This window comes from Podarcis vaucheri (genome assembly GCF_965113315.1).
Source record: "Podarcis vaucheri genome assembly, chromosome: 3".
In the NCBI taxonomy this organism is placed as follows: Eukaryota; Metazoa; Chordata; class Lepidosauria; order Squamata; family Lacertidae; genus Podarcis; species Podarcis vaucheri.
The window spans coordinates 4,888,330-4,901,887 of NC_138761.1; the positions used below are offsets into that span (position 1 = coordinate 4,888,330).

Consider the following 13,558-nt stretch of genomic DNA (forward strand, 5'->3'; position numbering starts at 1 on the left):
GTCGTCAACAGGCTCATCTCAGCTATCTGCCTATCTCGCATTCCCACCACCCTTCTGAGTAATACCCCTCCCCACCTTCTCACTATATAGAAGGATCTGGCAACTTCTGTTTCAGTGTATCTGAAGAAGTGTGCATGCACACGAAAGCTCATACCAAGAACTAACTTAGTTGGTCTTTAAGGTGCTACTGGAAGGAATTTTTTTTATTTCTACCTCACAGGGTTGTTGTGGGAGATTAAATGAGGGGGGGGGAGAATCATACTGAGCTCCTTGGAGGACAAGGTGGAATATGAATGTAAAAATAATAAAATAACGTGTCCTCTTTGGATGGAATGCCATAGGAAACCCAACACCCAGCCTGTTTTCTACAAGTTACTGCAAATTTCTAAGACACACTTTCATTAAAATAAGAGAGATCTCCATAAAACCGTGGGTAGGCAAACTAAGACCCGGGGGCCGGATCTGGCCCAATCGCCTTCTAAATCTGGCCCGCGAACGGTTCAGGAATCAGCGTGTTTTTACATGAGTAGAATGTATCCTTTTATTTAAAATGCATCTCTGGGTTATGTGTGGGGCCTTGCTGGTATTTTCACGAGTAGAATGTGCCCTTTTATTTAAAATGCGTCTCTGGGTTATTTGTGGGGCATAGGAATGTGTTCATATCCCCCCTCAAATATAATCCGGCCCCCCAGAAGGTCTGAGGGAGAGTGGACCGGCCCCCTGCTGAAAACGTTTGCTGACCCCTGCATAGAACCATGCTTAGAAACATTGATAAAGGGAGGGCACCCCCTCTGTCGTCCTCCCTGCAAAAGCACCCCAACTCCATGGCACTCATCCAGAAGGTGCCGCTGTTTGAGGTGGAGGAATGAAAGGGGAAATACGATGTCAGCCACCCCAGTGCCACAACTCAGTGGGTTCAGAGTTGCCAGCCATTAGATTGCAGACAGTAATGGGGTAAAAACCATCAGCTGCCCTGATGCACTAAGTATATTCCTTGCAGAGCTTTCCGTTTAAAAGGCGCCGGCGTTTCCTACAAGAAAGGGAGCGGCTCAGTTGCACACAACCCAATCGGGGCTGGAAGTGTCTGAGCTGCAAAGTGATATAAACACAAGGAACGCTCCAGGCTGCAGTGAAAACGAGGCTCACGGGTGACTCAAAATAATGCTTAACATTGCTTAACATTGCGCTCACTTGGGGGTGCCCCCTGTTTTCAAAAGCCGCTGTCTCACCAACCCTAGGAAAGAGGGTTGGTTTGGGGCACAGCCAACCCGACTCGGGGCTGACGTCGAGGACCCGACCTGACAGCACCAAGCGCAGATGCTCAAAACCTCCATGGATTCACTGATTCACTGGACATGCTCTGTTTCAAAGGCACTGGTGCCATGCGCCATGTGCTGGGGAGAGTCCCATTATGCTCAGGTCCTCCCAGGCCTCTAAGAGCTATCTGTTCATCAGTATTCAAAAGCTTGGGCTTTTGTCCACTCTGCTGTTTTGTTGTGATATTTTTTCCATTATTGTATTATTGGGGTTTTTTTTATTTAATCCGCATGCCGCCCTATAGCAGTAGATCTCTGGGCGGTTCACAACAGAAAATGATATAATAATAATAATAATAATAATAATAATACATTTTTATTTATACCCTGCCCTTCCCGGTTCAAAAACCGGGCTCAGGGTGGCTAACAACAAATTTAGTACACTTAATTGTAATACAACATAGAAGCAGCATAAACTACAGTATAAAAGCATGAATAACAATAAAATTCAAAGTTCAAAAATCAATTTGGGGGAAAGCCATCCAATAAGCATTAGATAGTCACTAGGGCTAGCTGGCTAAATTGGTCCTACTTGGGCCAGCGAGGAGGCTAGGGGAGAATTAGCTGTGGGGTCTCAGAGCGGGTGATGTTCATAAAAGGGGAGGGGGGAAGAGAAGGGAAATATGGTTCATATGGAGAGAGGTGGTCCCTCAGGTTCTGCGGTCCCTGAGGTATTGTTGATTTTGTTGTTCTAAGTCAGTGGTTCCCAAAATTGGAGGGGGAGATTACCTGGGGGGGGGCATCCTAAGAGGCAAGGGGGCAGCAGGAGGGTGTAACTGACTTCCAAACTTTGGAAAGCTGGCATCATTGGGCTGAGTCCATCAATTCTGCTGAATTAGTTAATTAAACTGAATGGTTCCAATTGGATTTTGAATAAATGTGCAATGAATCCTCCCTGTTTCGAATTTTATCGTGCTATTATCTTCCTTAGTGGGCCGTGCAAACCACTGTGTTTTTATGCTGTGAACAGCCCTGAGATCTACAGATGAAGAGCGGTATAAAAAGTAAAATAATTATTCGTACTAATAATAATAATGCTTTTTATAGGGTAGCCGATCAGAAGGTCGGCGGTTTGAATCCCTGCAACGGGGTGAGCTCCCGTTGCTCGGTCCCTGCTCCTGCCAACCTAGCAGTTCGAAAGCACCTCAAAGTGCAAGTAGATAAATAGGTACCACTCTGGCGGGAATGTAAACGGCGTTTCCGTACGCTGCTCTGGTTTGCCAGAAGTGGCTTAGTCATGCTGGCCTCATGACCCGGAAGCTGTACACCGGCTCCCTTGGCCAATAAAGCGAGATGAGCACCACAACCCCAGAGTCATCCACGACTGGACCTAATGGTCAGGGGTCCCTTTGCCTTTAGAGGGGCACTGGGGATGAGATTATGAAACCAATGGGGCAAATGGCCCCCAAAATGTTTGGGAAATGTTGTTCTGACTGATGCAAGCAGCTCTGAGGATTGGGCAGCTGAGAAGCAGGGCGGGAAACCAAACCATAGGAGGAGTGCCCCCCGGGGACACCCCCCCTTCCCAAGGGAGGTGCCCTGCGAAGGGGGGGTGTCCATCCTTACCTTTGCACTTCCTTATTCTTCCACATGGAGGCAGACTGAGCCTTGGGAACCCGCTCGATGAAGTTGACCAGCTCCTCCATCAGAAGCCTGCAGAGAGGAGCAACTGTTAGAATTCTTGCTCCAGTCAGATGCTAGAGAGAGGGAGCCATGTTGCAGTGCTCCATGTGTGCTTATATGTAAATAATAATAATAATAATAATAATTTATTATTTATACCCCACCCATCTGGCTGGGTTTCCCCAGCCACTCTGGGCGGCTTCCAAAAAAACACTAAAATACAATAACCTATTAAACATTAAAAGCTTCCCTAAACAGGGCTGCCTTCAGATGTCTTCTAAAAGTCTGGTAGCTATTTTTCTCTTTGACATCTGGTGGGAGGGTGTTCCACAGGGCAGGAGCCAGCACCGAGAAGGCCCTCTGCCTGGTTCCCTGTAACTTGGCTTCTCGCAGTGAGGGAACTGCCAGAAGGCCCTCAGAGCTGGACCTCAGTGTCCGGGCAGAACGATGGGGGTGGAGACGCTCCTTCAGGTATACAGGGCAGAGGTCGTTTAGGGCTTTAAAGGTCAGCACCAACACTTTGAATTGTGCTCAAAAACATACTGGGAGGCAGCGTAGCTCTTTCAAGATTGCTGTTATATGGCCTCAGCGGCCACTCCCAGTCACCAGTCTAGCTGCCGCATTCTGGATTAGTTATAGTTTCTGGGTCACCTTCAAAGGTAGCCCCACGTAGAGCACATTGCAGTACTCCAAGCGAGAGATAACTAGAGCATGCACCACTCTGGGGAGACAGTCTGTGGGCAGGTAGGGTCTCAGCCTGCGTACCAGATGGAGCTGATAAATAGCTGCGCTGGACACAGAATTAACCTGCGCCTCTATGGACAGCTGTGAGTCCAGAATGGCTCCCAGGCTGCGCACCTGGTCCTTCAGGGGCACAGTTACCCCATTCAGGTCCAGGGAGTCCTCCCCACCAGCCCGACCCGTACCCCAAAAACAATACTTCTGTCTTGTCAGGATTCAGTCTCAATCTGTTAGCCATCATCCATCCTCCAACCATAAAGTAGATTAGACAAAATGCTGAGTTGCTGAGGTCTGTTACGCAAACTGCGAAGACTCTGCGGATCCCTAAGTGTGCCGATGTCTGTTGGCATCGGTCGCTGTGATGCTCGGGCAGGAGAAAGCTTTTGAAGCTCCCGAATGAACGACCAGGAGGGAGAGAACATGCCAGTTGGGCGTGTGTCTCTGCCAGGGTCCTACTCGAGAGTAGGTCGAGCTCCTGACAGCAACAGCAGCAGCAACAGCAGCAGCAGCAGCAGCAAGAAAAGGCTCAGATCTCAGCCACAAGGACAAAAGACAGGTGGTTTTGATGGCACACCGGAACTGCTTTCCCCATTTCCAAAGGTGAGGAGGCAGGTCCCCTTGTGTAGCCAAGATGTTCAGACTCAAGTGACAAGCATCAGCTGACTCGGTGGGACCCCATGACGGGCAGAGGTATAAAAAATATTTGGAGGGGGAAAGCACCCTTAAGGGTGGGGGGAAAATTCCCAAAACAACGGAGGGTGGTCGCAGAATGCTAACTGATCCCTGCAACCAATGTTATTCCTACTCAGAGTAGACGTTTTGAAATGAATAAACATGACTATCTTAACTACAACTTACTGTAATTTTCACTCCATAAGATGCACCTTTTTAGAAAGAGGGGAAGGGAGATAAGGGACGCTAGCGATAAAGGAGGCTGCCTGGGAAGGGGGAGGTAAATGCAGCCAACTTGCAAAGGGGGGAAACAGGAAGACTAAAGCAATAAGGAGAGAAGTTAGAAGAAAAGGAGGAGCTCCAGCTAAGGAAAAGACACTAAGGCAAACAAGAGGGAAGGGAGTGTTGAAAGGAAGCAGCTGATCGGCAAGCGATCGGGGAGAGAGATAAGGGATGCTAGCGATAAAGGAGGCTGCCTGGGAGGGGGGAGGTAAAAGCACATGGATCCTCAGGATTTTTGCATTGGGCTACCCCAAACTCCATGTCAAATCACATATCATGTCTGTGGCCACAGAATGAATCACAAAAATCATACATCCACTGTTTCATTCAGAATATTTTTTTTCTTGTTTTCCTCCACTAAAAACTAGGTGCGTCTTACGGAGCAAAATATTTGGTAGTTCCATGCAAACCAGAGTACCTTGGAGGTGGGCAGGTTTCACATACTGCAATTTTTTTGTTGCGGGTCTCACTTGTAGAAGAAGAAGAGTAGAAGAGTTTGGATTTGATATCCCGCTTTATCACTACCCAAAGGAGTCTCAAAGCGGCTAACAATCTCCTTTTCCCTTCCTCCCCCACAACAAATGCTCTGTGAGGTGAGCGGGGCTGAGAGACTTCAGAGAAGTGGGTCACCCAGCAGCTGCATATGGAGGAGCGGGGAAGCGAACCCGGTTCACCAGATTACGAGACTACCGCTCTTAACCACTACACCACACTGTGCTGCCCACCACGGAAGCAGCTGCAGAGGTTTTCTGTGAGCGCAACACCGTCTAGCACCATTTAATCGCTCTGCCCAGGCCTGCCAAACAGAGGAACCCGAATTGACTCATGACATTCAGGAAGAGCAGAGTCAAGCATGCAGTGCACAGACTTAAAGCCGCAAAGAAGAACTTCCTTGGCTCACTCTCAGCCGTGTCTTAAAAGCCTCTCAAGAACATTAGAGAGGCAACGCTCCTCTTCCCCATGTCGTCCTCTACATCCTTCCCCGAAGGCGAGGAGATAAAATGAGGCTTTCCCCCCCTCACCTGCCAATTTGAACTGTCGGCTCGGTGGCGTAGACGGTTCCGGTGAACCCGGTGTGCTCTGTAATGTAGGGCAAAGCCATCATGCAGTGGTAGTTTGAGATCAGGATGACGTCCACCGTCGACAGGTCAATCAGCTCCATCTGAAAACAGAGAGCGTAAGTGTGGCCTCCTAGGTGTGTGACATTATACTGGGTTCATAAGGAAAGGGTTAACTAATTGTAAAATGACTAATCAATGGGAGCCCGAGGGGCAGAATTAACTGTGCATAAGGTTTAAGCACAGAGGTTTTTGGGAGAGATAGAGTTCGGGTGGTTGAGAAGGCAGTCTGGAGTTAGACAAGACAGAGAAGAGAAGGCTGTGGTTGGGCTAGTCTGGTGTGAGAGAGGGAGAGAATTTGTTAAGAGGAATCAGTCAAACAGTTGAGATAATCAGTCAGAAGGTATAGGCCGGTAAAGAAACTAAAGTTAAGATACCGAAAAGAATATTATCTGAGAAACCATAACTTTGTTAATGTTTGTAAAATAAACTTGGTTTTTTTGGTTCACTTTTAACAACTGCTTGGACTCAGTGTTTTACCCGAGAGTTAGGGATGCGCTGTGGGTTAAACTACGGAGCCTAGGATTTGCCGATCAGAAGGTTGGCGGTTCGAATCCCCGCGATGGGGTGAGCTCCCATTGCCCGATCCCAGCTCCTGCCAACCTAACAGTTCAAAAGCACGTCAAAGTGCAAGTAGATAAATAGGTACCGCTCTGGCGGGAAGGTAAACGGTGTTTCCGTGCGCTGCTCTGGTCTGCCAGAAGCGGCTTAGTCATGCTGGCCACATGACCCAGAAGCTGTACGCCGGCTCCCTCGGCCAATAAAGCGAAATGAGCGCCGCAACTCCAGAGTCGGCCACGACTGGACCTAATGGTCAGGGGTCCCTTTACATTTTAATGGGTTGGTGGCAGCAGGGAAGCGAGCTGGGATCAATAGACCATTAAATGTCTGGGGACCCTGTGTGATTGCCACAGTAAGGCGCTGTTGGGAAACGCAGCCTCCTAAAAAAGTCTTCTCCCTCCCTCAGAATGGAAGAGGAGGCTATTGAGCCCAGCATCCTGCTCCCGCTGTGGCCAACCGGGTGCCTGTGCAAAACCCACAAGGAGGATTCGAACCCAAGAGCAACTCTCGCCTTCCTGTGGTTTGCAGCAACTGGTACCCAGAAGCGCTGATGTCTCCAACTACGAAGGCAGAGTGTTGCCATCCAGGCTGGTAGCCATCGATCATCGATAGCCCTCTCCTCCTCCATGAATTGGTCCAATCCTCTTCTAAAGCCATCCAGGTTGGTGGCCATTACTGCCTCTTGTGGCAAGGAGTTCCACAGTTTAACTATGGCATTGTGTGAAGAAATGCTTCCTTTTACCTGTCCTGAACCTTCTAACATTCAGCATCATTGGATTTCCCAGTGTTAGGATTCGAACCCTGGTCTCCCAGGTCTTAGTCCAGTACACTGACAACTACACTGCTCAGGGTGTAGTGAGGGCCCAGCAATGCTCTGCTTCTGACATGACTTTTCCCTTTTCTCCAGATTTCCTCAGACTAGGTCTCACTCTCGTTTCCGCTCCTTTGGCCCTATTGAGTGGTTTCCCTCCTTCTTGGGCCTGTTTGACCCTGGGGTCCACCCAGGGGCCCATTGCAAGTAGATTGTGAGACCCTTACTCTCCGGGTTGTGTGTTCGAGTCCCATGTTGGGCAAAATATTCCTGCATTTCAAAGGCTTGGGCTAAGTGACCCTTCCAACTTGACGATTCTGTGATTCTATCCAAGGGGGGGCCAAGATTTCTGAGATGAAAAGCTGAGAGGAGGCAACGTTTAGAACGGGAGGTGGGAAGCAGCTGAAAGGCAAGGCCTGAGGCCTCAAGGATGACCTAGAATCTCAAATATAAATTTGACTTCTAACAGTCAGGTTATAATTGTCACATTTGGGGCTGGAACGAAACCTGTCCTCTCCAGACTCTTCTCCAGGCAGAGGAATGGGTAGGTAGGGTCAGCCAAGGTCAGAGGAGGAGACAAAATGATTTTTTGCATCCCCGTAACAGGAACTGTAATTGGAAATATTTACTGGTAAGGCTATAACCCCCGATTATGTTGGTCTGGAAAACTTACCAGAAACTTAAACCTCTAACTCAGTTATTATGGAGCAGCTAATGGGATTCAATAGTCATCAAGTGGAAAAAATTATCTTCCCATCGATTCGAAGGTAAGAGCCGAGAAATGGGTCAACGTGGCTGCTCAAAAAACGGCGGCTCAAAAAGTCCCACGGCGGCTAACTTAAGACCTGATGGTTCTTTTGCTTTTTTAGGGGAGGTGGGACGGGGGGGGGGGGGGAGAAGAGAGGCCTTCAGTCCAAAGAAAATAGAAAACTGGGTGGGAGGTGGAATGAAATAAGAGCATCTGTCGTAACCCACAACCCAGAGACTGGGAAATGGAATCATAGAATTGCAGAGCTGCAATGGATCATCTAGTCCATGGGAAGGCAAACTAAGGCCCGGGGGCCGGATTTGGCCCAATCGTCTTCTAAATCCGGCCTGCAGACGGTCCGGGAATCAGCATGTTTTTACATGAGTAGAATGTGTCCTTTTATTTAAAATGCATCTCTGGGTTATTTGTGGGGCCTACAGCAAGACACTGGGAGCTCTCCCAGGACCTTAAAGGCACCCTGGGTCTTGCTGGGTGGGACATTGCCTGGCTCCCCCTGGCAGCCTCAAGCTCCTGCCAAACGCATCACAGAGGAGGACATGGCATGGCTCACTGACTGGAAGAGCAAACAGGTCCACTCCAAACGGCAACTTTTTGTTGCAGCGTCCCACTTGCATTCCCTGGGCTCTCTGTCCTTCTCCCGTCCTGTCAGGAAGTTCATTCTGCATGATCATTTGCCTGACAATAAATGCTGGAAATGTAAGGAAACTGAAGGAACATTCTTTCACCTCTGGCGGACGTGCCCAAGGATCAAGGCTTTCTGGGAAATGATCTATAATGAGCTAAAAAAGGTATTTAAGTATACCTTCCTTAAGAAACCAGAGGCCTTCCTTCTGGGCATTGTAGGCCAAGGGGTGTTAAAGAATGATAAAAGATTTTTTATGTATGCAACAACAGCAGCAAGAATACTCATCGCAAAGTACTGGAAGACCCAAGAGTTACCCACACTGGAAGAATGGCAGACGCAACTGATAGGATACATGGAACTGGCTGAAATGACTGGCAGAATTCGAGACCTGGGAGAAGAGATGGTGGAAGAGGACTGGAAAAAAATTAAAGACTGTTTACAAAAATATTACAAGTTGTATGAATGTTAGGAGAATGCACGTTTGAAAGAAACAGGGCAGCAGTAATTTTATTGTAAGATATATGAAAATAAGGGAAAAGGACGTAATTTGGAGTAACATTATGTTCGAGTTAAGTAGTTTATTCTATGATAAAATCACGCAAAAGTTGGAACATAATATTGGAGATTTACATAATAAGAATGGAAGTAAGGTAATAATTTGCTGCATGTAACGATATGATCGAGAACACAGGGAAGGGAGATGTGAGGAAGTCTGAAGATTATGAAAGTATGATTTGTGAACAACATTTATTCTAATCTCTATCTCTTTATCTTTTTTTCTATCTTTTCTTTATTCTATAATTCTATTTTATATTCTTCTTATATTTTTGTATGTCATATGGTGATGGTAATATGTATGTTTGGTGTTTTAAAAAAATGTAATAAATATCTAAAAAAAAAAAAAAGGAAGTTCATTCTGCATGGACTCGTTGTTTTGTTATTTGCACATGGCTTTAGATACCCATTAGTTCCACTAGGTGACGAAATTAATGGACTGCAAGAAGGTCAAACCTCTCCATTCTGAAGGAAATCAGCCCTGAGTGCTCACTGGAAGGACAGATCCTGAAGCTGAGGCTCCAAGACTTTGGCCACCTCAGGAGAAGAGAAGACTCCCTGGAAAAGACCCTGATGTTGGGAAAGATAGAGGGCACAAGGAGAAGGGGACGACAGAGGACGAGATGGTGGGACAGTGTTCTCGAAGCTACAAACATGAGTCTGACCAAACTGCGGGAGGCAGTGGAAGACAGAAGTGCCTGGCGTGCTCTGGTCCAGGGGGTCACGAAGAGTCGGACACAACTAAATGACTAAACAACAACAACAACAGGTCCATAAATTACCATATAGCATATATTCAACACGAAAAACAGTGACGTTGTTGACAGAGGACAGCTGGAGATATAAAGGGCCCCATTACCTCCAGTAGCTTAGGGCCTCATGAAACCTGAATCCGGCCCTGATCTCGCTGCCCACTGTGAGAATGGCATGCTGGTCTGGGTGGGCCACTGGCCTGATCCTGCAGGCTCTCCATATGTTCTCAGGAAGCCTCTGGTCCCATTTGCTCGGGACAGTGTGCTGCGACAAGCCAGGCGTCTCAAGCAGAGAAACACGTCTGTTGCTTGATCTTAAAGCGCTGGTTGTCGTGGATTGAAATCTGGGGACTTCTGCATGCCAAGCAGTGTTTATGCCACTGTGCAGTGCTCTTGGAGTCAGAAGACCCTGTTTTGCATTCCAGAGAACAACTGCCCAGTGAGACTGGTAGGGTGGATTGCAAGGAGATGAACAGTAGGTGGCGCTAGAGACACTGGGAGGCAGCAGAGCCTGCTGATTCTGGGTTCGCCTCCATCTTCCTCGCCTCTGCTGAGTCCTGCAAGGGCAACACTGAGACTGAGCGGGAGGCAGACTGCCCCCTGGACTGGTAAGAATCTGTAGTCCAATCCCCTGCAATGCAGGAACCTTTTGCCCAAAGTGGGATTTGAACCCACAGCCCTGAGATTAAGAGGCTCATGCTCAACCAGCTGCTGGAATTTCTGAGACAGATAAATGAGGCAAATAGTAGATTACACTGTCCAAGCAAAGAAAATAAGGATGGGGAGACAGGGGATGGGAAGAGAGACCCCTCATTCCCAACAACCCACATAAGCGGCCATCAGTTCATGGAAACGGAAGGTGTCTGAATGCCAGCCACCTCCCTGTTGAGAAGCCTTGGCCGGTACAAAAAAAGGTCCAAAATGATTTCGTTCTGAGGAATGAGGCGCGTTCAAGTGTCCAAATTATATATACCGTATTTTTCGCTCTATAGGACGCACTTTTCCCCCTCCAAAAATGAAGGGGAAATGTGTGTGCGTCCTATGGGGCGAATGCAGGCTTTCGCTGAAGCCTGGAGAACGAGAGGGGAGGGAGTTCCCGCCGGGCTCCGAAGGCTTGCGGATAGCAGCCTGCAGCCTGGGGAGCACAGCGCCAACGCCCGCTGCGCTCACCGGGCTTCAGGCAGCCATCCGCAAGCCTTCTGAGCGCGGCAGGAGTTCCGCGGCTAAAAACGAAGCCAAGACAGCGAGTGGGATCCATCCCGCTTGCTGTCTTGGCTTCTGCCAAAGCTGCGTGCATCTTCTCCCAGCTGGAGAGGTTGTGCGCGGCTAAAGAGGAAGCCAAGACAGCAGCGGGATGGATCCCGCTGGCTATCTTGGCTTCTTTGCTCTTTGGGGCTGGGGGGGGAAAATAATTTTTTCCTCCCCCCCCCCTAAAAACTAGGTGCGCCCTATGGTCCGGTGCAACCTATGGAGCGAAAATACGGTATATTGGCCCGGTGAGGAGCTGGAACACCAGCAGGTTTTGGGAAAGCCGTTCTCTCTTTCAGCCCCAGGCAACTCAGCAGCACAGACAAAATAAAACAACTTTAGCCCACCTTGCAGGGCTGTTTGTGACAATCCCCGAGATAATATATGTAATGCTCCTTTCTGGAAAGCACTATATAAAGCGCTGAGTGTTATTATTTTGCACACTCAGTAAGCTGCTGTTTCTCCCTTAAGGGGCCCGCAGCGAAATAAATGCTCCAAAAACAGCCATCATTTGCAGTTCCGCTTTCCCTTAAATTGCAACAGGAGCTGTAAGTGGCTTGAGAAATGGATCGGAACATCCATTGGGCATTATTTCAAAAAGAGCCTCCCATGAAACGTGTGTTTTCTCCAAAGCGAGGAGGATGGCTCCTCCGACTGCTGCAAGCCTCTTTGAAATCAATGGAGGGAAGCAGCGGGTTCGAGAACCCCTTGATGGTTCCAGCTGGGGACCAAAAGTTGGGTGGTCACGGTTTGGCACCCAGGATCCTGCGAAGACTCACCTCCGGCAAGCAGAACTCTGGAACAGAATCCACAAACGCCCGGCCAGCACAGTCTTTCAGCTCCTGGGAAATGGGAGGGGAGGAGAAGAGAGAAGACCCTCAGCTGAAAAGGAAGAAATCTGAGGCTAGAAGACAGAGAGGGCAGCAGAGGACCACACTCTGGGCTTCACCTGCCGGCGCTTATAGGCCGCGATGGCCAAACAGCTCGCAAGCTCATCCGAACATCCGGCCATTGCAAAGGGCTGTAGCTGAATGGACGGACACCTGCCAATCCTGACATGCTCCTCAGGCCTGGCATAGGCGGCAGGCAGGATCAGACATCTGCTGCAGATCTTGCTCAGGGTCTGCCGAAAATCAGAGCCGGCCCCGTTCTCTCCCAGAAATCTCAACCAAACCTCTCTTTCCCTTGGCACTTCCTTCCTTCCCCACATTCTGTACTTTCACTCCGTCGGGTCGGGAGATGGAAACCGCCCTGCGAGTTCCTCCAGACATCCACATTAATATTCTCCCAGGCCAGTTAAATTAGTCTTTCTCCCTTTGCTCCGTCCGACAAGTTGGTTGCTGCGCATGCAAATAGGTCTGAGATGAGATGGGAGCAATGGCTGCTTAGACAACGAAAGCAGGGGTGTCTCTCAGCAATCAAATGATGCTTGCACTATGCTGCTGTACAGTTCTCTACACGGGGAAAAGGGTTTTTTTTGGGGGGGGGAGCTCCCCCCAAAGTTAAAGGTTGCATGTTTACCAAACAGTGCATTACCTTCTCTACAGTGTATCCCCCTGGCTTCAGCTCTTAAGAAATTCTAGCAATTTTTGGCAACTTCTAACAAACGAGCAATTACTTCAAATGGCAGGAGGCGCTTAACCTCATCCAGATATGTTAAAAGGTGAATTATGGGTAGGCTGGGTGAATTTCAATGCCTCCTCCAGTCTTAAAAACAAGAGACAAAGCACTCACCTTTGACCCCAGACTCCCGGCTGTGCGGAGAACTGGTCAGTTCATTTGTCATTCTAAGCAAGCGCAACGGTCAATATAAGAAGCGCAGCAGGATTCATAATTGAAGGAGCCCACTACAGGCAGCGCCTCCGAGAGGCTTCCGATACGACTGTGGAACTCATCATACCCATGCGGCTGACGGGGCTTCTTGCAATGTTCAGGGATGCAACATACGACGTGACTTGTGCATTCCCTGTGACAACAGGACGCTGGACTAGATGGGGCTGACCCTGCAGACACTTCTTAGTTTCTTAAGAATTCCCTCCAAAGTCTCCAACAGAGTCCAGGGGGAAAGCATGAGGGGCAAGGAGACATTTCAAGGTACTGTACAGTGACACCTTGGTTCTCAAACGCCTTGGTACTCAAACAACTTGGAACCCAAACACTGCAAACCTGGAAGTAAGTATTCTGGTTTGCGAACTTTTTTCAGAAGCCGAACATGCTCTGTTTTGAGTGTTACGCTTCCGATTTGAGTGCCACACTTCCGTTTTGGGTGTTACGTTGAGGTCTGTCTGTTTTTGCTATTTATTTTGTGTTTCTGTTTTTGTGGCTTTTCTTGTTTTTGTTTTTGTGACTGTTTGGAACCCAGTTCAGCTACTGATTGATTGTGTGACTGCAGTACAATGTTTATTTTCTTTCATTTTATGGAATGGTTTCGTAAGATAGTAAAATTCATGTTAAATTGTTGTTTTAGGGGTTGTTTTTTAAAGTC

General features: G+C 48.4%; 1 protein-coding gene across 1 annotated transcript in view; it reads right to left on the reverse strand.

The window, feature by feature from the left end:
- Nucleotides 1-13,558, reverse strand: part of INTS9 (integrator complex subunit 9) — a 65,447-nt gene that overhangs the window by 40,758 nt on the left and 11,131 nt on the right. Inside the window, exons 4-6 of the mRNA XM_082217581.1 lie at nucleotides 11,853-11,915; nucleotides 5,657-5,796; nucleotides 2,883-2,969 (exon numbers count right to left, since the gene is read on the reverse strand). Of these exons, the coding sequence (XP_082073707.1) occupies nucleotides 2,883-2,969; nucleotides 5,657-5,796; nucleotides 11,853-11,915 (290 nt within the window). The remainder of the gene's footprint in view (nucleotides 1-2,882; nucleotides 2,970-5,656; nucleotides 5,797-11,852; nucleotides 11,916-13,558) is intronic.